The sequence below is a fragment of the Phaseolus vulgaris genome, chromosome 4 (assembly GCF_051622355.1).
Source record: "Phaseolus vulgaris cultivar YP4 chromosome 4, ASM5162235v1, whole genome shotgun sequence".
NCBI classification, from domain to species: domain Eukaryota; kingdom Viridiplantae; phylum Streptophyta; class Magnoliopsida; order Fabales; family Fabaceae; genus Phaseolus; species Phaseolus vulgaris.
In genome coordinates this window covers 16,895,231-16,920,109 of record NC_143501.1, presented here as the reverse complement: position 1 = coordinate 16,920,109, position 24,879 = coordinate 16,895,231, and the positions used below count along the sequence as shown (strand labels likewise).

General features: G+C 31.9%; 1 protein-coding gene and 1 pseudogene across 2 annotated transcripts; one reads left to right on the top strand and one right to left on the bottom strand.

Annotated features, from left to right (window-relative positions):
• The first annotated feature begins 1,378 nt into the window (after positions 1-1,378).
• LOC137837424 (glutathione-disulfide reductase) lies at positions 1,379-23,416 on the top strand. Of its 2 annotated transcripts, none has more exons than XM_068646407.2 (17): positions 1,379-1,625; positions 1,888-2,059; positions 2,442-2,506; positions 4,365-4,434; positions 5,595-5,666; positions 5,989-6,192; positions 10,263-10,336; positions 10,416-10,499; positions 16,874-16,961; positions 17,059-17,140; positions 18,239-18,312; positions 18,835-18,942; positions 19,070-19,134; positions 19,243-19,356; positions 21,949-22,048; positions 22,734-22,787; positions 23,092-23,416. In XM_068646407.2, the coding sequence occupies exons 2-17, from the start codon at positions 1,913-1,915 to the stop codon at positions 23,185-23,187; spliced, it is 1,497 nt and encodes a 498-aa protein (XP_068502508.1). In that variant the 5' UTR covers positions 1,379-1,625; positions 1,888-1,912; the 3' UTR covers positions 23,188-23,416. The 2 variants fall into 2 exon arrangements, with proteins under 2 accessions (XP_068502508.1, XP_068502509.1); XM_068646408.2 differs by having other exon boundaries at positions 1,619-1,741.
• LOC150027940 (uncharacterized) lies at positions 19,902-20,913 on the bottom strand (annotated as a pseudogene).
• Positions 23,417-24,879: the final 1,463 nt, after the last annotated feature.

The window sequence follows — 24,879 nt, the reverse complement described above, 5'->3', positions numbered from 1 at the left end:
AAATCAACATGAAATAAATCTTTATTTTAAAATAAATAAAAACAAAAAATTATTTAATATTTATTAAATGAACTAGTTTAAATAAATTGATTTGTTCACATATTAACTTCAAACAACTTTTCTATAAAGTTAGAAACACATTTTAGTTACTTCTCCTAGTATTATCGTAAATAATTCTCACTTTTCTTTTAATTTTAAGATAAATATTCTTTTATATTTTTAATTAATATAATACTCACTTTCTATAAACTTTAAATAACATTATTTTTTTCATGTTTTTAATAAATTACATAAACCTCTTTTACGTTTTAATAAAAAATATTTATCTTCTTTGTTTTATTCGGAACTTTTTAAATTTGCTGTACATTTCAAACTTTCATTTTTAATTTTAAAGATTTTGTTTAAGTTTTTCTCTCTCAACATATTAATTTTAGATAAAGTAAAAAATAGTGTGACTTAGTTAAAAATACAGGAGAAAATGTTTCTTTAAAAGTAGAAAAATTGTTAAAGTTATTTTATTAAAATTATAAATAAGGAATGAATTTCTATTATAAAATTAGAGGAATGATAAATACATTGGAGGGAAGTGGAATTTTCTAAAAAAGTATTTGATATATATACACACATACACTACGTTTATATAAGTTTAAATAAATTATTAATTATATAATATATCATGTTTATATTATTTTATTAAATAATACATTTTAATAAATTATATGTAATAATCTTATTTATAAAAGGAAATAAAAACATCACTTACTTGAATTTTACACTAAAAATAATATAGCTATCTTAATTTAGAATATTCTTTATTATTTAATTAAATTTTCATTTTAAACACTAAAATAACCATGGCTAAGGATAAAAACATAAGAGAGCATTAAAAAATGTAAGATACTTAAAACTAACAATGTGTTTTTAAAAAACCTAAACTCAATCACATTACAGAAATTTAAAACTTATATAAACTTCTACTTTAATTTATCATCTTTTATTTTTTTTCTATTTTTATAAAATGATGAAAACATTCTTACTTAGATCACAGTCGAAACAATTCATTTTAAAGTTAAAACCTTTTTTTAATAAGTAGTTTTTTTAATTTTAAAAACATATTATTAAACATATTTAATTGTGATAAACCTTGATTATAAATAATTTACAAACTAAAAATACTATCAATTTAATTTTAATTTAAATTATATAAAAAAACATTTATCTTATGCAAAGAAATGCTACTTCTAAACAATTTGAGAAAGATGATATTTTTTCAAAAAATAAATTATATAATTTTAGTCTAAAAACAATGATTTTACACAGATTAAATATTTATTTTCAATAATAATATAAAAAAAGTTTGCTACAGAACAACTATTTTGTCTGAAGAAATGGAAGGGTTTCTTATTAGAGACGAAAATTAAATAAAAAAAAGAGGGTTTAGACGAAACCGTTTGTGCTTCAAATTATTACTGCATTACCACGCATCATCGCATGTCACATGTCATGCAGATGCGAATGCAAATTTTTCTTTCTTTTTCTTTAGTATATATACTCTCTTCAAAGTAGTGTTCTGATTGGTTTCTTCATTCCCAAACCTACTTACTCCTATTACGAAGACGACGCAGGTAATTTTCCGTTTCATTTAGATGGAAACAAAAAAATAGAGGAAAGAAATCCAGATGTTTGTCTGTTATTCTTCTGTCAGTTCTTTCGTTGTTTTTGGCTGTGTGAACTGGTGAATGTAATGATCTCGGTGTTTCTGTGTTGATTGTTTTGTTGTTGATTGCGTGCTGGATTTTGCCTTTTTTTTCTGTTAACGAACAGTGTTTTCGGTGTTTGATTTCTGAACTGATTTGACATTTCGCCGTTGTGATGTTGTTGATGTAGATTTAGTTTAAATTGTTCGATTGCGATGGCTAGGAAGATGCTTATCGACGGTGAAGCTGAATTGGTTCCAGGTGTTGAACAAGGGATGAATTTTGACTTCGACTTGTTTATTATTGGGGCTGGAAGTGGTGGCGTTCGTGCCGCTAGATTTTCATCCAATTACGGAGCTAAGGTTTGTAACTGTGTCGGTGCATAACAGTTTGCTCATAATGTTATGTAATTATATTGTTAAAGATGTTTAATCTGTGTAAACAACTTTGCTTTTGAGGAACTGAGTTATTGAAGCTTATCTGGATTTTTGGAGAGTGGTGAGATTTTTTTAATGTTTGAACAGCTTTTCAAGGTCCTTTTTGTCGTAATTCTGTAATTCTATGAAAGCAATTTTGTAATTCTATAAAAGCACGAGTTGTGTATATTTTAATATCCAAATGCAAATAGTACGGAAGGACTCTCTTTTCTTAATAACTTAACTAATCTTGTGTTATTGAGTGTTATTCTCTTACGTATATTACTGGTTAATTTGTTGCCTTATGTATAAAGTTCTGTGTCTGAAGGTGGGGATTTGTGAGCTTCCGTTTCATACCATTAGTTCAGAAACAATTGGAGGAGTTGGTGGAACGTAAGTCATAAATTTGACATCTCTTTCCTTTCTATATAGATTATTTTTTTCTGTCACTTTTCTCTCTTACGATGAAGACATTCTTTGTTAATTACACTGTGGGCAAAGACAACTAATGCATGCTTGAAGATAACTCTCCACTTCGATATGGGTTTCAAATTCTTCAAATTTTATGCTTCTTTCTTTACCAATTTTTATGCGATTGGTAATAAGATAATGGCTGAGTCATTGTAGTTCTTATGAAACATTTGTTCTCAAGCATGTTAAATGCTGTGCTGCTTGCAAATTTGTTACAGTAATCAAATGCCTCATATTTTTTCTATTTAACTAAATTCTAATTAGACGTGGCTTTGTCAAATCTTTAGGTAAAGTGCATATTGTTTGCCTTTTGCCAGATCAAACATTCACAGTGCTCTTATATATCTTCTTATTCTACTCATTATAGCTTTTCAGGAGATTTTTATTAAATAAAATTTTGTTCCCTAGTTTGCTAAACAAATTTGTGTGTGCTTACTTGTTCAGTCTTTCTCCTTGATTGTGAAGATTGTATTAGCATTTAAGTATGGTGCCATAGCAAAAATGGTACGGTGGATTTTATACCTTCATAGGCAATTTGTGAAGAGTGGACTGCTATGATGGCACCACAGCTTTGATGGCATGTTTATATGGTGGAAATTTAACCTTCCAATCCACCATATTCTGCCATCTGTCACTGATAATACTGTACTATATAAATCATGATATTGGCTCAGCTACATAAATTAGTAAGGGAAAAGACATAGAATTTCATTTTAGATCATCTTCTACAATTTGATCTATTTAGCGGGTATTTTCTTCCTTAACTTACAACTATATTGTTCCATGTAGCAGTACCCTTCTCCAACTCTAGCTAAACCCAGTCCATCTTACTGTTGTAGTTCTCTTGTACCTTTTTAATTGTCTCCATTCTCCAGACTGATGAAATTAACTTTGGGGAAATATCTTGAATGTTAGATGATAAAACCATCCCTACCTTGCAAGAAGGTGCATATAAGATAATAAAAGCATTCATGTACTTTCACCTAACAGGAAACCATTTATGGTAACTCAATTTGTATACAAGCAAACTGATGTCATTATTTCATTCACTTCTTGTCATGACAGGGAGCCTTTTTTTTTTAATTTGGTTTAAGGACTTATTATACTTTATAGGATGTAAATTTTGACTTGTGAGCTTTAGAACATATAATGAGCAAGAATGTTATGTTATGAACTCATTTTTATCACTTGCAAAATCACTGGAAATTGGGAAATAAAATTATGTAGCAAGTTATTTATGCCAGTGTACAAGACTTTGTTCAACTGACTGCAAAGTGCAATGACGATCATTTGGTTTTTGGATCGAAGGGTCTTCTCTAAAAGAATTTGGAGGAACATAAAAGAAAAATCTGGCTTTAAATGATTCTATAGCAATTTTTGTTTTTTGATACAGCATAACGGTATTGATTGGTCCATCTAGCTAACCTGACATAGGGGGATGTTGTATTGGATGGTGGGTTGAATTGTCATACACATTTTTTGGAAGCATACCCTGACTCTCTCTTTGGGCTGTAACGCCAAGATATATCAACAATTCAAAGTCTCGTTTCTTCAACTTCTGTATTATTTCTGTGTGGTATGCTGGTTGGCTGATGTTGAGTTTGGTTCAAATTAACATTCTAATGTAGTGAACATACTAGAAAAAGATAATTGTGTAACAGAGTCACTTTTTCTCTAAATCCTGTATTCCATCCTTTAGCTATCTCCTCAACGTCCAATGGTAGTCCTTCAACTATTGTAGTTAATGAAAATGCTTATGATTTTTTATTTTATTTCGAAGGTGTGTTATTCGTGGTTGTGTTCCCAAAAAGATTTTGGTCTATGGAGCATCTTATGGAGGTGAACTCGAGGTAAGGATTTGTTCTTAAAACAATTGCTGTTAACATGAATTAGTTATTGGGTATATAACATGATTGTTGTAATTTTTGCTCTCTGTAGCCATAACCTTGTGCTCTACTTACGCACTAGACCTTTCAACACCATTTTGCTTTTTTACCTTTGCAAGACACTATTTCCACCAATTGAAACACAATTTCCGGAAGTAGATTTTTTCTTTCATATCTCTAAAAGGAATAATTTAAGGCCTGTTTGTTTAAGCTTAGGAAAAAGGGTTTCTCAATTATTACATTGAAATTTGTTATCATAATTGGATAAAGAAGAAGAAATAGAAAAAAATAATGTTGCTCGGTCTTGTGCAAAAGCAGAATATAAGGCTACGACTGTTGGTGTGGATCAAACAACTCCTTTAAGAACTATAGTTCTATGAAATTCAGCCAATGAATTTGTATTGTGATAATCAGACAGCTCTTCACATTTCCTCTAATCCAATGTTTCATGAGATAACATTGCCATTTTGTGCGAGAGAAGCTGCTGCACAAGGAGATTACTACGAGTTTGTCAGCTCAAATAATTAACTTGATGATATTTTGAAAAAATCCTTGGGATCTCAAATTTAATTTATATTTTCCAAATTTGGAGTATACAATTTATATGCTACAGCTCAAGGGGGAGGGCTACATAAATATATGTATTTAAGTTATATGTCTTGTAGTGGTCAGTTTTTCTTTTTTCTGCTATAGCTGTTTGGGCAGGTGCAACAGTCTGCACTCCTGCTATCACAATGTACCTATTTTACTTTTGTTACACACACACACACATATGTGTTGTAGTAGCTGAATGAAAAATACAAGTTTTTTTACCTAAAAAGTTCAGATTCAAGTTTTGTTTATAAAGCTTATCCTGGGGCATCCCTCCTACATGAAAATTGAGTACATGTGCCTCGTCTAAGCTTTTAGTAAGTGTTCAGTTTATATGTTATCAGAACTTATGTGATGCAGTTACATTAGGATTGGTTCAATTCTCATCAAATATTTATGAAAAATAATATTATATTCATCAGATAATGTATTGGTTTTCCCTTTATGTTTATTATTCATGCAGGTTCATATTGGTGTTTCTTATATCATCATCTGTATACATTCTACTAAAATGTATGATTGTTCTTTGACAGGATGCCAGGAATTATGGGTGGGAATTGAGTGAGAAAGTTGACTTCAATTGGAAGAAGCTCTTGCAAAAGAAGGTATTTCCAGATTTTACTTTTGTTTTATAATATATAGTACTGTTATTTCTTCTAGATTTTTAAAATGAAATTAGTATCTCTTCCTTAAAGATTTTGGATTGACTTTGATTTTCTAGATGTTTTATATTATAAACTGTAAGTGCATGTCCTCCTGCTTGTTTGCTTATATTGAAGCAGAAAACAGCTTATTTATTAGTTGTTAACCTTGTCAATTGGTGTTTTGTGATCCATGTAATGAACCTCACCTAGCAAGGTAAAACTTTGTTGTTGTTTTTGTGTATGTTGTTGGTTGTTCAATAATTTTGTTTTTGTCAAACCACAGACAGATGAAATAAACAGATTAAATGGAATTTACAAGAGGTTGTTATCCAATGCGGGGGCTAAATTATTTGAAGGCGAGGGAAAGATAGTTGGTCCAAATGAGGTTGAGGTGACACAATTGGATGGCACAAAACTGTCCTATTCTGCTAAGCACATATTGATTGCAACTGGCAGCAGGGCTCAACGTCCAAATATTCCAGGACAGGTGAATTTACTTGTTTTGAAATATTATTGCAAAATGATCCTACTGACATGATTGTTCCTTTTATGAGTAAATATTTTCAATGTATCTTAGGAATTGCAACAAGAAGATTACGGTAGGAAAAAAACGAAGAAATAGTGACTGAATTGTAAGATGTTAGATTTATATGGCGCGTGTAATAATGATAATGTGATAAAGCAATTCTCATTCCTTACATTACATCTATTCATTCTAATAATTAGATCAAATTCTTGGATATTATAGTTCAATCAAAGAAAGCTAGCTCAACAAGACTTGCAATTTGCAAACCATCATTGTTGTTGTTGGTGGGTGATGGTAAGAGAGCCCAAAATCCATCATATGCCCATGGTGGGTGGCATGGTGACAAATGGTGGACAAAAACATATGTCATATATGTAAAGTACTAAAAAAAGTGTAGATATAAATAAAATCTAAAATCAGTAAAGATAAATTAAAAAACTAAAAGACAGCAGATATAAATACTAAAAAATAGATATAATTATAAACAACTAAAATCCATAAATAAATAAAACTAAACAAATAGAAGATGTATAAACTAAGAAACTGCCAATAACAATGGATTACATTCCCTAGAAAACATGAGAAGTTTCATGAGTTCACAATAACCAACTACTAACAAAATGATAAAAACATAATACATAAAATAAAGTCTCTAGCTTCTTCCTCATGCCCAACATAATACTTTTGTTCTTTGTTATCATGAAGCGAAGCATATCCTCTTCTTATCCATCACAATAACCAACTCCTAACAAACTCATTCAGGATTTTAAAACAAGAAAAACATCATAAATACCTAACAAACTCATCCAGGAGTTCAAAACAACAAAATGATAAAAACATAATGCAAACATAAAAGAAAGTCTCTAATCCTCTTCCTCAACCCCCAGCGTGGTACTCTTCTTTGTTTTGATTAAGTGAAAGCATATCCCTCTCCTTCTCCCTCGGACTCTTCAAAAATTAAACATGACCCCTTCTTTGGATTTATCATCCTCATCATTTTCTTGGACTACTAGCTTCTTTATTGAAGATCCCGTCACTGCTTGTTTTTTAGATGTTTGGGCAGTTGTAAGAGTAGCACTTCCACTTGTTGGCTCCTCTTTTTCTTCTTTGTTTTGTGCCTAGAAATTTGATCTCATGGAGAAGAAACAAGTAGAAGGATAGAATTGTTTGATCAAATGAAGTTGAATAATAGTGTCAACCGTTGCATGCAAAATTACATGGCTTAGACAACTTCAACAATTACAGATTGGACATACGGAGGGAATCTGATGCAACTTAATCCACAAATTGCTCAAAATGGAATTGTTTATCACAATCACAAATCCTTCATTAAGAACGCAAAGAAGATGAAAATGAAGAAGGTTGAAGATGAAAGGCGTTACAATCAAGCATGATTAATGAGTCAATGAGGATTGAACACAGATCATGAATCCTCGATGAGAATCAATAGTTCTCTCTCATAAACCTAAAGGAGTTATACTCTCTCTTAAGCAAAGCTTATTTCAATTATGCAAAAAAAGTTCAGTTGTCTACAAGTAATTGGCACCAATATATTTGTAGATCCTTGGCCCTAGTTAGCGTTCAACATTGTTGGGCCTCATCTAAACATACTTAAGCCCAATTAAAAGCATCACTACCCTTAAATTTGAAATTTTCACATAAAATAGTTTTCTCATTGTCATGGCTTGTTTGAGAGAATAAGACATTTCCAGAAGCCACATCTATGTCTTTGCTCATTTAGCTGAATAAGGAAAAGTCAGTAAGTGAATTGAGTTACTAATTTTGTCTCAATTTTTCATGTCAATACAGTTAGCGACAAATTTTCAGTCACTAGTTCCATCTCCAATCTCTTGACACTCTTAGTTCCTTGATCTGGAAAATCCTTTCTTATTTACTCATGGTAGGCGTGTATCATAATCAAACTTGTGATAATCACACTCCTCTTCAAATTGATATAATCCACAACACATGATTTATCATTTTGTGAGATAAAAAGTGTTCTCAAGAGAAACACCATTGATTTTGTTAGCTTCAGTGAGTCAGTGACTAACATGCAAGTATCTTCACTAAATCTCTCGTGTAGATTGTATTTGTAAGAAGTTTGGTCTATGTGACATATATGATCTTGCTTGAGGAGGAGTCTTAAATATCTAAGGCAATTGCTTCCTGCACCATATCATTTATGACATGCACCCAACACAATTTAAAACCCAACATTGCCCATGATTTTATTTTTTCTTATGGATGCACAAATTCGGAAGTGAGTTTTATACATTCTAGATTTCAAAATCTGGAAGGTCATTTTTGTATTTCATTTAAGCTCCCAGATGGTCATATCCGGAATTGAGTTATAAGTTCCGGATTTCCATATCCGAAATTGTGTGCTGTAAATGGTGTTGAGGATTGAGATTCATAACTCATTTATGTTTACTTACGGATCTTGACATCCGGAAGGTCATTTATGTTGTTCAGGTAAGCTTCCGGATGGTGAAATCCAGAAGTGACATATTAGTTTCGGATTTGTATATCTGGAACTTTGTAATTTGACTTACAGATATGAATATCCAGAAGGCAAAAATTTTAAATCATTAAGGACAAAACAGGCATTTCACGTCAGTGTGTTGGGTGTAGGTCTGAATTGATATGGTGTCGGGAGAATCAACCAAGATTTAATTATGTAAATAGGGAAATGTTGTATACCTTAATTTTGGGGATTCAGATAGATACTTCTTTCTTTCCCTAATCCTTCACATTATTTACTATTTGCGTTATGAAAGCACAACAAACAAAACAAAAAATGATGACAATATATGTAGATAAACTTTTTGCATTATATAGAGAAGATTTGCGAGGAAATGCATACATAATCAATTATTATATAAATAAGAATAAAATATTTACGTACATAATCAATTATAAAGAAAGTATCGTATGTTTAGAAATATTATTTTATTATTTACATTTGTATATAAAAACGTTTATTATATATTTTATTAATATATTATAAAAGTATCAAATTTTTTAATATAAAATATAATAACATATATATTTAAAATAAAAATATTAAGATAATAAGGAAAAATAAATAAATAAATTTAAATTTTGATATTTTATAAAATGATCTATTTTAATCTATTATTATTTCTAATATAATTTATTTATTTATTAAAATAGATATTAATTTTTTATTTTAATTTAAAGTTTGTTTTAACTTTAATTTATATTTCAAAAAATTATTTTCATATCAAACTACCTCCAAAAACTATTTAAAATATATATATATATATATATATATATATATATATACCTTATTCTATCACATCAATCAAATCAACTATAAACTTTTCACTCTTTTCTTTTTATTTTCCACTTTCTTTCCTTTAATCCAAACAATCTCACTTTCCACCTTCTTTCTTTTCTTTTCCACACCCCTTTTAATTCAAGCAAAACATAATTGTACTCTGTCTATCCAACAATTCCTGTACAAACACATATAAAACATACTCAGGAATAAATTTTTCATAATTTTCTAACAAACACGAGAATGTTCATTCCTGCCCTCATTCACAGAAACAAGAGACGGTGACAGGAAACGAAGGCACCCTAAATGATGATATCTTTTGTTTATAAATAACACCCGTTGTGATTGGTTTTTCTGTTATCATCTCTATTGCTTATTATTGTTTCTTTATTTTTTATCACATAACTTGGTCGATGGTTAAATCCGTTTCTACAATAACTTAACAAGGTGATATCACTAAATATTGTCAATCCCGTCTCTCCCTCCAAAAAATTCCCCTTTTTCACCAAATTTACATTTGTACTTTCCTTTGAATGTTTGACTAGAGGGAAAAAAATGTGTGGAAAGTTATATTTTTAAACTTTTGATTAATGGATTTTAGGTTGTTCCACTATCCCTCACTCCCGAAAAATGCTTCTTATACATTATTGACATTGACATTCTTGATTAAAATGGAGCCATTTAAAATTTTAGGATGTTTGTAATCTAGTGCTGTTGTCTTATTGTGCAGGAGTTGGGTATAACATCTGACGAGGCGCTAAGTATAGAGGATCTTCCTAAAAGAGTGGTGATTCTTGGAGGAGGGTGTGTCTCTTATCTTTTTATGTGTTTTTAGTTTAACTACTTAGTATCTCTGGTGGTTACTTTATATTTTATTTTTCAGTTATATTGCTGTGGAATTTGCATCTATATGGCGTGGGATGGGTTCTGAAGTTCATTTAGTTTTCAGAAAGGAACTTCTGCTAAGGTTTGGCTTTGATATACTTCTTTCATGTTTAAGTTTTTAGTAGTCATAATCAAGCCTTCTGGATATGTGTATTTTTGTCCTTGTTTGCTTTAGTTTTAACTTTAGCAAATCAATGTAGACATGTATTTAATTGGTGTGGAAACATTTTTTTTCCTTAACCTTGCATTATTTGAAACACTTTGCAAATAGAAGTGTTGTCTTTATTACTTAATATTGGTAATACAAATGTTGAAAGAATTAGTGTCAGAATTGGTCACACGGGGGAGGATGGTAATGCATTGTTCCATGTTGAGAAGAGAAAAATTGAGAAGGAATATAATTGATTTTGTGTGTTGTATGCACACTTGAGTATTCTTATTTTTAATGAAGAGATACAATTTTTGGTAAAATCTAATCTAATAGTGTGAAATATTTGGTAAGATATTCCTAACCCTATCCCTATCAAATCATATCTCTTTACTCAAATAGTTATATTGTGATTGAAAATAAGATAAATTCTAAAATTTGACAGCTTGGTATAGTTTTGAGGGGTTTGACAACTATAATTTAATCATCCTAATGTAATGGGTTTTCTATAACATATGATATTGTATTAGAACTGCCTTAACTTATTTTGATCATAATTATTACCGAAAAATAATAAAACTCTTCTGTTGCAAAAATTCGTGTCTAAAATTTCATTTGTCCAATAGTAGTACTGTTAGATACATAAAAGGTAATTTCATAGTATACACTCTTTTGAGAGAGCTACCTTTTCCTATTCAAATTTGGGGATTTGAATCTATGAAGCTCGGACACGGCATGGAGACTCCGTTTTTGCACTTCCGACACACTGTGGACACGGACACGCAACGAATGCGTGAACGACATGGTGTCAGATACATCTATATGGGCCAGACATGGCCCTGTTCTTGGACGCACCAAAAATGACATGGTCCACCCTTTCAATATGTCTTTTACTCAGAAATCTCTAGCCAATCCATTCTAATTTTAAAAAAATTGAAAGAAACAAGGAACAAATAATATAATGATTCCTTAAATATGATTTATAATCTTAAAATATCCCATTTTATACGGTATAAATTACACAAAATTATAGAAGAGGGAAGAAAAAAGAAAGATGAAAAAAAAAAACCATGAGTTACAGCCAATGTTGTTAAGATCGCGAGTATACTCTCAAACTCGAATGATTCAACGAGTTTGGAGGGGAAAGCGAGTTGACTCGAACGGTGGATCGTCACCTGTGCGGATCGGAGTGAGTAGGTGTTAGGAACCAAGAATTATAAAGAGAAGAAAAGAAAGGTTTTTTATTGAATAGACAGAAAAGAACAAGAAATAGGAGAGCACTCTCTCCTTCAAGGGCTTCCCCTTCACAAAGAGCTAAAGCTCAATCTACAAAAATTTTACACACTCCCCCTCTTCTTCTTTCTTATTTATATCTAACTAGCAAATCAAATAACAAAGTCATGACTATTCTAATTCTAACTAACTCTTCCTCTATGTGTAACCTAACAATACACTCTTCCAAAAAACAACCTTGTCCTCAAGGTTGGAACAGTGGAACCTTGACTTCATGGCTCATCTTCAACACCATGATCTTTATCTACTCTCCTGAAAGTATTGTGATATTGTCTATCATAGGGAGGGAACCCATTGGCTACTGCATGCAAATTCAGGTCTGGAGGCTTAGGTGGTGGTGGGAATGAGAGGGGGTATTGTATAAAAGTCTCTGCACCCAGTAAATTGAAATTCCAAGATTCTGATGTCATTGATGTTCTAGCCACCTGCATTATCAAATCTTGATCCCACAATGATTTCTTATGCATATGAAGTAAATCTGAATTTGGGAAAAGATGATGCTTGGTTGCATCTCCACCTTCAACTTTCTTACTAGTTAGCTCTATAATTGGCCTATCAAGAAAAAGATCATTACAGCACATAGTCTTCACTTTTTTTATTAATGCATCCCTTCTGCCCTTATCATTTCAGTTTCTCTTGCAAATCTCACTTCATTGTTGGTTTTTTGTAGAGGGTGTGATTCTTCATATCTGAACCTTCTCCCACATCTTGGGTATTCTTCTCTTCATCATTAACAAATTTCTCTCCTCTTTCTGACATTTTGTCCCTTTTCTTGATGTTCCGCAACAATTCTTTAATTTCTTTCAAGTCCAGAAGGCTTGGTGTTCGTTCTAACATATTTCTCTCCTCCCTCAGACATTTTGTCCCCTTTCTTGATGTCCAACAACATTTCTTTTATCTCTTTGAGGTCCAGCATGCCTTCCTTCAACCCCAGAATTTCCGCTCTCATTTCCGAATTCCATCTCCCCTGTTCGTTGATAAACTTCTATACTGCCACTATTCTCTGTTCCATCTTTTCTTACTCACTCTCTGTTTTTCAGATCCGGCAGGTCGGACCAATTTGTTAGGAACCAAGAATTATAAAGAGAAGAAAAGAAAGGTTTTTCTTGAATAGACAGAAAAGAACAAGAAAAAGGAGGGCACTCTCTCCTTCAAGGGCTTCCCCTTCACAAAGAACTAAAGCTCAATCTACACAAATATTACACACTCCCCTCTCCTTCTTTCTTATTTATATCTAACTAGCAAATCAAATAGCAAACTCATGACTATTCTAATTCTAACTAACTCCCCCTCTATGTGTAACCTAACAGTAGGCGTGTTGCCCTCCTACTCGTCTCGCTTGCCATCGCTCGCTTTCGCCTCGTCGCGCTCGCCACTACTCACGTTCGCAAGTGCTTGCGGTTGTTGCCGCTCGCGCTCGTTTCCAACCGTGTTTGCCACTAGTCGCCGCTCCCACTCGCTATCACCGTTGTTGTTTTTGTCTTAATATTTTCTCTGTTCTGCTCGCTTTTTTTTTCTCTTATGTACATTGCTTTTCCTTTATTTTCTTTGATCTACTTTACTCTTTCTTTATTTTCTTTGATTTACTTTGCTCTTCCTTTATTTTCTTTGATCTACTTTGCTCTTCCTTTATTTTCTTTGATCTACTTTACTCTTCCTTTATTTTCTTTGATCTACTTTACTCTTCCTTTATTTTCTTTGATCTACTTTGCTCTTTCTTTATTTTCTTTGATTTACTTTGCTCTTCCTTTATTTTCTTTGATCTACTTTACTCTTCCTTTATTTTCTTTGATCTACTTTGCTCCTTCTTTATTCTCTCTTATCTATTTTGTTCCTTCTTTATTTTCTATTTTTTTTGCTCTTGTTTGCCTTGTTTTATAACGGCATCACCACTATTTACTAATACAAAGGCTTTTTGTGGAAGGTTTATTTGTATTAAATTTTTATGAATTTATTAATTATTTTATGCATCAATCTTATGAATTATAATATATGTTTAGTTGTTTTATATATTGAATGTTATTTTTCATATATCACATTATTTTTCATATACCACTTACTCTTACGAGTTGAGCTATGATCAGAGTTGTCAAGATCGCCGATCTTCCGATCTTACGATCTTTTGAGAAGAAAACGAGTCGGATCGTGGGGTGGATCAGATTTTGTTCGGATCGGAGCGATCCGGCGATTCATGGGTTGGATCGGACGATCTAAAGGCCTCCACGATCCATGACTCGGCCAAAATAAAACTGAAACCCCAACCCAAATAAACCTAGAAACCCTAATTTGAAAACTTAGAACCCTAATTTCAAAACATGTGCAACTCGCGACTCCGCCGCCGCTCGTGCCTCTGTTCGCGTCGTTGCACCATTGTTCGCACACGTGTTTTGCCTCCATTCACTTGCGCCACTGCTCCACTCCTCCAATTGATGATAATGAAAATGAAGATCATTTGGAGAAGGAAGATGATTATCCTATGATTAATGTGAATGATTTTCTTGGATAGTTTATCTATGTTAAATATTATCTTGAATCTACTTTTAATTATGTTATGTATTTTGGATCATTTTATGAATTATGAATCTATGTTTAATTATGTTATGTATAGAGAAAACTCTTTTTATATTGATTCACCCTAACTCGGTCCTTTAAAATGGACTCTTTTAAGGGTTCCATTATAATCAAATTGATTACAACAATTATTTTGCTTGCACTTATGAGTAACATGAGTACATAATGTCACTCTTGACAAACCCTTTTAATATCCTCGTGAGATTAAGAACACTTAAGTATTTTTTTACATTAAGCCACTTTTGGCTTTCATGAGTATTCTTTAGCTACTACTCCTAGCCACAAACAAAGGCTTTTGAAGGATAACTATGGGAACAACTCTGGTAGAGACAATATACTATGAAACACTCCTGATAGAATTGTAACTTCACTGAGTAAAGGATGTTGCAATTGTTTCCCCACAAATGCTAGAACACAAGTATTCTTTGATACTAAGCCAATTCCAACTTTCACAAGTATTCTTTAGTTATCACTCTTTGCTACCAACAAAGGTATTTGAAGGATAACTATAGAATTATTCTTGTAGAAAGGATATACAACTTAGAGATTAGAGATTTAAACTTACTAGGTGGAGGATATTGCAATTGTTTTCTCTCAAATTCTAGAAGGTCTGACAAAAGGTCGCTTATGCTATTGTATGAGTGTTTGGATAATTCACGAAGACTCTTTTTTGCTTGAACAATCGTGTGTTATGGTTATTGTTGTTTGTCTTTTATAGGCTTTAGACAAGTATTTGTTGTAGAGACATTCTTTTATCTTTGAAACAGATCTAGTTATCTTCATATCTTAGAGGGTGTAGTATTATTGCAAATAGCTTTGATCCTTGCCCAATATTCAGTTTATTTTAGTACTGGTCTCAGATGAAATTTAAAATATTTTCAATAACAGAGCGTTGGATGCTAGATAAGACTGTTGATGAAAGATTTTTATAGATTGTATAGACACTAGATGGTCTGTTCTTGTCTATAGAAAATCATATTACCTTAAGTTGTTTTAATTCCAATATATATTTTATTACTTGATGATTTCTTATTTAACCATTTATTACTTCAAAATTTAATCTTATCTGTTATCATCAAAACACAGTAAAAGTTGGCCAGTATACTTATACTGTCTAAGATTAGACCGTGTGGATCTTCACATATTTGAGTTCTGAATTTTGATGTACAAAGACTTAAGTGTCCATAACTTTCAATTTTTGTCAAGTTGAAAAATGTGAAAAATCCTAGTCAGGGAATTCTTATGAGATGTGACGAAAAAGGAATATTGCATTCTTGAGAATGCTAAACTCTCAGCATGAATCTTTAGATTCCCCATATCAACATGGCGGCAGTAGTTAGATATGGTGATACCTTAATGAGAACGGAGTATGTTTTTGGTTGTTGGAATAGCGAATGAATTTGAAGGAGAAAAAAAGAAAGAGAAGAGATAGCGGTGTGTTTGATAAAACAATATTTAGAGAGCAGAACTAGGAGAAGATGTGTAACTATAAGAAAGAGCGAGTGATACAAAATTGAAAGTAGAAAATCAAGGCAAGTTAGAGATGTTCTGATACTTTGGTTTTAAAAATTAAAGATATATTAATTTTGAAAACAATTTTCCAAAACTACTCTTATATCAAACAAGTATCGCATTAACCTATGTTGTTTTCTTAGAACTGGTTTTTGCAATAGAAATTTAACTCAGATCGTTAATTATAATACTTAAGTTTCCTCCCCAACATGTATTTGAATTAAAAAAATTCAATAGTCATAATTTTCTAAATAAAGTTTACTGAGACTGGTCACTATGATTTAATGAGATTTATAACTGTAGGAAAATTGATAGTGGTTAATAATATGCCATTTACAATTGTGGGAGTTATTGTACTATTAGAAAAATTAGAGTCAGGAAACAGTTTCATACTTCCGTATGTTCTTGTAAATGTATTTATTCTTCCGTGAGTAAAATGTTCTCACTCATTAAATTTATGTCTAATTTTTGGAGTTTATTTTAAAGTTTCTTTCTGTATTTCTACTTAATGCTATCCAGCCTTTTGTTTAATAAAGTTAAATACAGAAAAGCTCTTTAAGGTAGCATGGATTTCTTCACGTGTTGGTTTGGTGAACCAGTTTGTCTTTTATTTCTGGAAGCCTGAAAATGATATCCTTCACAGTAATTGCTGGCAAAATATCCAACAAATCCACGCTAACCCCACTTAACAGTTAGGATTTAATGATTTATTTCTGTAATGTAGTTGCTTTCAGTGTTGGAAGTGCTAGTAGTTTATTTGGTTTCATATACGTGTGGTAGTGGTTGCAAGAAAATTTGAAGGCAGGGCAATTTATAGAACATTTCCTATACCACTCACTATTAATAGGTTGCATTTTTCCTTAGTTTTTGTTAGCATCAATTTTTCTATCGGTAGTATACATTACTCCCTGCTGGGTTATATTCTGTTGCAGAGGTTTTGATGATGAAATGAGAACTGTAGTTGCAAGAAATCTTGAAGGCAGGGGAATTAATTTACACCCCAGGACCAATTTGACACAGGTATTTCCCTTTTGGAGTTTGCAACTAACATTTGTACAACTTTTTCATTTTTTTTTAGCTTTGGGCTTAGCTAATTTAACAAATTTCGTTTTTTTAGTTGATCAGAACAGAAAATGGCATTAAAGTTATTACAGATCATGGCGAGGAGCTGATTGCCGATGTTGTACTATTTGCCACTGGTAAGGATACTACAGAGAAGAAATATCTTAATGTTGTGTCTTAGACGCACACATATGAATGCTATTTATAATGGAGTTAAATAAGTTTTTGTTCTAAAATTGGCTTATATTGAAATTTGCATCTCCAAAACTTTAACATTTAATAAATATGTTAATTTGGTTCTGGTAGTAACTTTATTTTTCTTGAATTAAGAGTGTTGAAATGTAATCAATCCTAGGCAGATAATTTGCATGTATGCTAGCATGTGACACTGATGCTATCAAAATTAGCATATTTATTAAATTTTGAGTATCAAAAACATTGAAAAAAAATTGGAGGTACCAATTTTTAAAGGTATTCGAAACTTATTTAACCCTTTTATATATGTAATTAGGGAGCATATATAGCATATATTCCAAGCTGGAAAGTCGTCTTATTTGTGACCTCTTTGGGGATTGCTTTACTTGGAACCACAACACCTAAAATTCAACATATAAATTAATAATAATATGCTGAAAACTCAAGTACAAGGTCATGAAGATAACTATGTTAGTACTTCTCTGAAGCTACAACTCAAGCACAGACTTCTAAAATGATTAGTGTTTTAAGAGGATGATAGTTAACATATCCACTGCTACATTATATATTAGAATACACAATTTAAGAGTGAGTCTCTTAAACAGACGTCTCAATATTTTCTCTTCTCTCCCTTGGATATATATTTGATACATTATTCCCACAACTAGCTAAATTTGTTTTCTTCAACCATCTCAAACTACCCTTTATCTTTATTATTATACTTGCTCTTCTTTTCTTAACTGTTTCTCTTTTTGAATCTACCCTCTTTTATCTCTGTCTAAATTAAATGTCTGATTGTCTTAAAAGTTGTCAATTTAACCTTGTATCATAATTTAAATTATTCATATTAATCGTAAATTTTATATATTTAAAAAATAAATTCATCATGAATTTTAATTATAACATAATATTCAGAGAGTATTTATTTTTTTGAATTTTAACATAATATTAAAAACAGTGCACAGACAAATATTAGAACACATCTCTTGGAATATTTGCTTGAAAATATATTCTTCTCGACTATTTTTTTGTTGCTGCAGGGAGGGCTCCTAATTCTAAGAGGTTGAATCTAGAAGCTGTAGGTGTTGAGCTTGACAAAGCTGGAGCAATAAAGGTTGACATAGCTCTCCTTTAATCACTTGATTCCTTGAAGTCTTAAAAAAACAAGTCGTTCTCATTTCAGGATCTGTATTAAGTTGGATCCACTGTGATTCTATAATAGTAAATATTGGGCTCGGGTTATCTAGATACAAACATAAGACTTTTTCTACTTGAATACCAATCTGCAAATGCCATAATTTAGTTAAATCTGGCTGGTGTGCCGATCCGATTATAAAGGAATTTGTATAACTATTCCCTTCCAAGTATAAGTTAAAGCAGTAGTATGTTTACATGCCTTTGAATAGGTGAAGGAAGTACTATTTTACAGGAAAAATCTTTGTTTAATAAAGCATTCTCTTATTAATTACTACTTGAGTAGGAACATAGATGTCTGAGAAATAATTGATATTTAAGGTTATATAATCTTAAATGCTTTTGTTGATGACTGGATATTGAATTGAACAATTGTTTTAAGAGCTAGAGAATGATTATGACTCTCATAGTTCTAAATGTTCTGCATTCCTTTGTGGTTTAGGTGGATGAGTATTCACGCACAAGCATACCTACTATATGGGCTGTGGGTGATGTCACAAACAGAATGAATCTTACACCTGTGGCCCTGATGGAAGCATCATGCTTTGCTGTAAGTATTCAGATAGTTTGTGGATAAGCATACATATTTATCATGTGGACTGAGTTGGTCCAGTCAGCTGTTGATTGGTCAAATGGTGCTCTTATTTGTTGTTGTTTAACACAAATGTCTTTTGCAGAAAACAGTATTTAATGGGCAAACAAGCAAGCCAGACTACAGTAATATTGCATGTGCAGTGTTTAGGTGTTGTTTCTTTTGCATTTTAAAATTGAGTGGTTAACTTATGATGCTATATTCCCTTCCCAATTTTATCTCTAACCATTTTGTTTCTTTCTTTCGATGGTTTTGCAGCATTCCACCACTTTCTGTAGTTGGTCTCAGTGAGGAGGAGGCAATAGAGCAAACCAAAGGTGATCTGTTGATTTTTACATCAAGCTTCAATCCTATGAAAAATACCATCTCTGGGTAAGTGTGACTTGAATTTTCACCCACTTTACCTTTATTTCACTTAAGATAAATAAAAAAGACAATATATATCAAAGAGCTTAACCACACTTCTCTTATGTTCTCATATTTATATTGATAGAATTATGATACAATGAGTAAAGGAAAGAGCAAAGATCAAAACCCAGAACTGGAGTCCTAGGTATAGAGATAGTTTTTTTTTTCGATTGGCAGGAATAGAGATAGGTACAACTCATAGGTACAACATATAACAGTTTTCCAATACAAGTACTTACTCATAGGCATACATATTTGATAAGTGAGAATGTCCTTAAAGATCCTGTAAAAGTTTAGAAGATAGAGATGCAAAACAAGACACATGTGGACTAGTTCCAAAATAATATAAAAGTCTAGATTCATGTCCTCCAATTAGTCGCCTCGTACCACATTTGGTTAATTGAATTAAAGAAATAAGATTGAAAGGGAACAAAAAGAATAAATTTAAGGAAGGAGAAACGGAAACTTGACCCCCTTGGAGGAAACTTTAGAAGCATTGACTAAAGTTACTAAATGAGGATTTTTTTTGGAAAAGAAAGGGATGAGAACAAATAGGTATTACCGGAAATGTGATCATGAGCACCTGAGTCAATTATTCATGGTTTTAACTTTCCACGGAATGTGAGATGCATGATGTTGACAAACTGGTATTTGTAGATGATTGTGCCAAGTTATTAGATTTCATCCTCAAATATTCTTGGTAATAAGAGAATTTGGGCTCAGTAGCTTCAGTTTTGGATATATTGGTTGTCTTTGTCAGGAAGGTTGTGCAAAGAGAAGCAATTCTCTTGAATGTTACCCATTCTCTCACAATACTTGCATTGAGGACGTCCCCTACTACCATGTCCTCCTCTAGCATTGTGTCCTCCTCTTTCACGTGTGGAAACCATGATAGAAGATTTTGCAAGTTCTTGATCATTCTTGCTATGAAGTGTTGGAACCCAAAGGAGTCGTGTTGTTAAGCTTTCCATAGATGGGACTTCCTAACCTATTAAAAGTTGATATCTAACATTTTCAAAGTCTAGATGCATAGCTTGGAGGATCATCACCACATAGAATTTGTACAGCCTCTTCTTGATCTTGTCCTATGACTCAACCTCCAAGAACATCTTTAATTCTTCAACAGCAAATTGAGCTTCTTCCATAAAAGTTATCAAGTTGTGATTTTGTTTGTTCAAGAGAGGCAAGCCTATTGGCAATGTCATAAAGGCGTTGAATATCATTTGCAAAGACATTTTGAGCTTTTCCAGAAGGAGTTGCACATTTTAAACGATCTAAGAGTACCCAATAATTTGGGTTCCATAGATTACCACAGTAATGCACAGAGCTGAAAATCAGTTCTCTTCCTGTGTTTAGCTTGATCAGATGGCACATTACTTCCAGTTTGTTCAAGGTGATCGGGGAAACCTTGGCCAAGAAACCAAAGTTCAACTAAGGTAGACTAAGAGAGAACTTTTCCCATAGTTTTTCAAAAGTAATGGTAGGAGTTCTAGAAAAGCAGACAAGTCTAGTAGAAGACATTTTTGTCGGAAGAAACCAGCAGGAAAGAAATAGTCAATAAGAAACAAATAGAACCTAGGTTTGACCTTCAACCACACCAGAAATGAAGAACTAGCAGTCCAAACGAAGATAAGGAAGTCCGGTGTGCCCTATGGAGGAAGAGCAATGTCATTCTGGTGAAAGGAAGGCGGCACAGGATGTCACACACCTAGTAGCAACAAACCAAGACTACACGGGTGGCTGCGCATAAAGCAGATTCTGCTTCAGGGACCAGCAGGGTTTGCGAATGCCTAGAGAGACGCTCTAGATCCGGTGTTACCAAAGAAAACTGTGATGGTAGACGGTGGATACTCCACTAGAGAAGATTGAGACTAACAGAGGGAGATCAACCCGCTTTGATACCAACTTGAAAGACAATATATCAGAGAGCTTAATTACACCTCTCTTATGTTCTCATATTTATATTGATAGAATTCTGATACAATGACTAGAGGGAAGAGCAAAGATAAAAAAACAAGAACTAGAGCCCTAGGTACAACATATAGCCGTTTTCCAATACAACTATTGACTACCTATTCTAACAATTTCAAACCAATGAGTTGCAAAATTCATGACAACTTGGATCAGAACAGTAGATTCTATAGAAAATATTATGCATATTTTAAATCCTTTCAGTATGTTTTATTTATTTACTCCATTGCAAATCTTTGTTTTTTTGGATTCTAAGAATCAAAATGTTACTGTTAATCTGGATCTATGTTAGCCTCCATTATAGCTACTAACTCTCAATTATAGTTGGACCCATTATTAGTTATGTATGTTGCGCCATAACTTTCTTATGTAGATTATTTGCTAAAAACATTTGTTAAACTCTAGGGAAGAGAAAACATTGAGCTGAGACAGCATGTTTTTTGCGACAGTATGAGTGTTTTATTTATATCGAAAAAGGGAATCAATATAATAAATAGAAGGTATTTAATATCCCCTAATAACAGATATGATATGGAAATAAAGAAAAATGTTTTATATACATCTTACATCTTTTTTATTACATAGGCGACAAGAAAAAACTGTTATGAAGCTTATTGTTGAAGCTGAGACAGATAAGGTTCTCGGAGCCTCGATGTGTGGACCTGATGCACCTGAAATTATACAGGTATCCTAATGGTTTCACCCTGGTAGCCAGATATAAAATGCAAGTTGGTGTATTTGTTTTCATATTGTCTATTGTTTAGAAAGAAACCTTTATACTTTCCTTTTAGTGCACAGTTGTTGCTGCAGTATCTGAAAAGTATTTCAGTTTAGAATATCTTAGATATCCTCTCAAGTGTGATATCAATTTTCCAATTTCATGATACATTTCCTTAATTAATTTGGTTTAGAAGTCTGGCAGTAGTATTAATTGCATAAGTGCATTCATTTTTGTAACACGACATCACACAACGTAAGTCTAAATTATTAAATTTTATTGTTTAGTTCTATTTTTCTCTTTTCCACATTCTCTAACCCTGAATAACTTTATATTACACCATGTATATATGATAAAAAATAAAGAAAAACGCTGAAAATTAAAAACACACCCATAATCCGTGATTAATACTGAGTTTCAAAACTAACCAAGCATGTCAAGTTGTCAATAAGATCAAAGGTATCAAAGTCAAACAAGTTTAAGCCTTTATGTTAGGAATCTCACGTGGTTGTACTCTCCTAATGGACTAGTCTTTTTGGATGGGGTTTTGTTTTTGGCTCAACTCCCAACACAAGGCTTTTTATTCAGTGCTTTTACTGTTCTTAATTCTTTTTATCTATTCATTAGTGATATTAATATCGGTTATCAATAGGGTATTGCTATTGCATTGAAGTGTGGAGCTACCAAGGCACAGTTTGATAGCACGGTAAGTTCACAGCTTTTTTTATTGTGTTTTCTTCTCCTGCCTTCTGAGGGCAGTGGTGGGTTATTTTTACTGGAAGGGAAATTATTCAATCACCTGGCTTAAATATATGCTCAACAATGACAACATTTTGAGTGGTGTTGGAAAATGCAGTGTGGGTATAAAGATTATTTAGAAATTATAATGTTCGATAACTACAAATAGCAGTAGACAGTTTTGTAAGATGTTTTCTCCTTCTGCTGCTTATTCACTCCTTCGTATTTTGCTATTATGTTTTCTGATTGCTTCACCCGAATGTTTAATCTAGGTTGGCATACACCCATCGGCTTCAGAAGAATTTGTAACCATGAGGACGGTGACACGAACGGTAACTGGAAATGGCAAACCCAAGACCAATTTGTAAAATGTCTTCAATGAAAATAATTTCTGTTTGATGGTAGTCTAAACCTGCATATTACTTCCTTTAGTGACCTTCCCACAACTATTCCTCTTTAAAACATATGTTTTTCCTCTCTCAATAAATTGGGCTTTTTATTTTTCAAATATCATTCTATTTGACATTCCATAGTGGAAACAGTTTGGTTCATTATGTATGTAAGAATGAGTTATAAAAAGTATTTTTGAGTTGAATATGTTCTTAATCCCTTGAATTTGAGTTCATTGTGTGTGATCTTTTAAGTTTAATATTGATCTGTTGAGTGCATGCAATATGAAATAAAGGTCTTGTTTTAGTCTCTTGATCCCAATGTCTTGTACATGAATGTTGCTAAAATAACTACTTCGAAACAAAAAAAATGTGATTATAACAAAGCAAAATTGAAGTAGGCTGTAATCTTTCACTGTATTTATAATAGAGATTAAAACATATTTTTTTCAGGTTATAAACACTAAGAAATAAAGAGATAAATTCAAAATATCAGAATCTAAAAAATATTCAATTTTAAGTATATATTATTAGTATTTTTTTTTTAGATGATCATGGGACTGTACTACTTTATATATAGCGAAAACTCGATTTCTTGCTATTCTGTATAACATGAAATATTCTATTGTTTCAAGTACTGTGAAAATTCATATTTGACGAAACTAGATAGAAAACTAAATAGAAGTTTTAAATTATGTAATTTTTATTCAAGTATCAATCATTATAATTATATTTTACACTTAATTATTATATTTTCTGTACTGTGTAATCGACTGTTCGTCCTACATTATATCTTAAAGTATACTTTTTTTCTTAAAATATTTCGAAGTATACATTATATCAAATTTATAATAAAATAAAAAAATATTATTTTATGGAAATAGCGTACTTTCATTATGTTAATTAATATGAATATTTAACTAATAGTATAATATAAAAATATTATCATCTATACTTAAGATATGATATTTAGACAATGATCGGAATAAGATAATGGTTGTTAACATAAATATTATAATATAAAATTATTATGACATTGGAGTTTTGGAGGAAATTTATCTATTAATTATTTTTGAGGTAAAAACTAAAAGTAATACTACTTTTTTTATGAGCTAAAGTCAGTTTATATATGTTAAAAATTAATTTTTTGCCTAAGAAATAACTTCTACAAATTGATTCATGAGCTAAGCTTAACATATAGAAAGGTTAATTTCATTTTCCCCCCTTTTTCTTTTTCGCTCTTAGAAGGCATAATAAGACGTTTATCCTGTCCGTATATACCCTTAAATATGTAATAGAAAGTTCAAAATAAGAAAGTTTTATCATAAGTTATATTAGCGTTATTAGCGTTTTTAAAACACAACTGATAAGGTTAACGAGTTTTTAACCAGTAAAAAAAAGTGTATTAGCATTATTCTTTTGGTAGATGAGTAAAAGTGATTTGAGTTTATCTAATATAATTCGGTTACATTTATTTAATGGCAGTTTCTTCCTACACTCCTACATTTTTCTTCCTGCACCCCACAATTTTGTAAATTTCGAAACTGACCCCACAATTTCGGGATCTGGGAGTGTACTACGGATTCATCAATCCGGAAGTGAATCATGGTTCATTCCGGATGAGGGGATATTCTGGAAGCAAAGTTTACATAAATTATTGATTTCTGGATT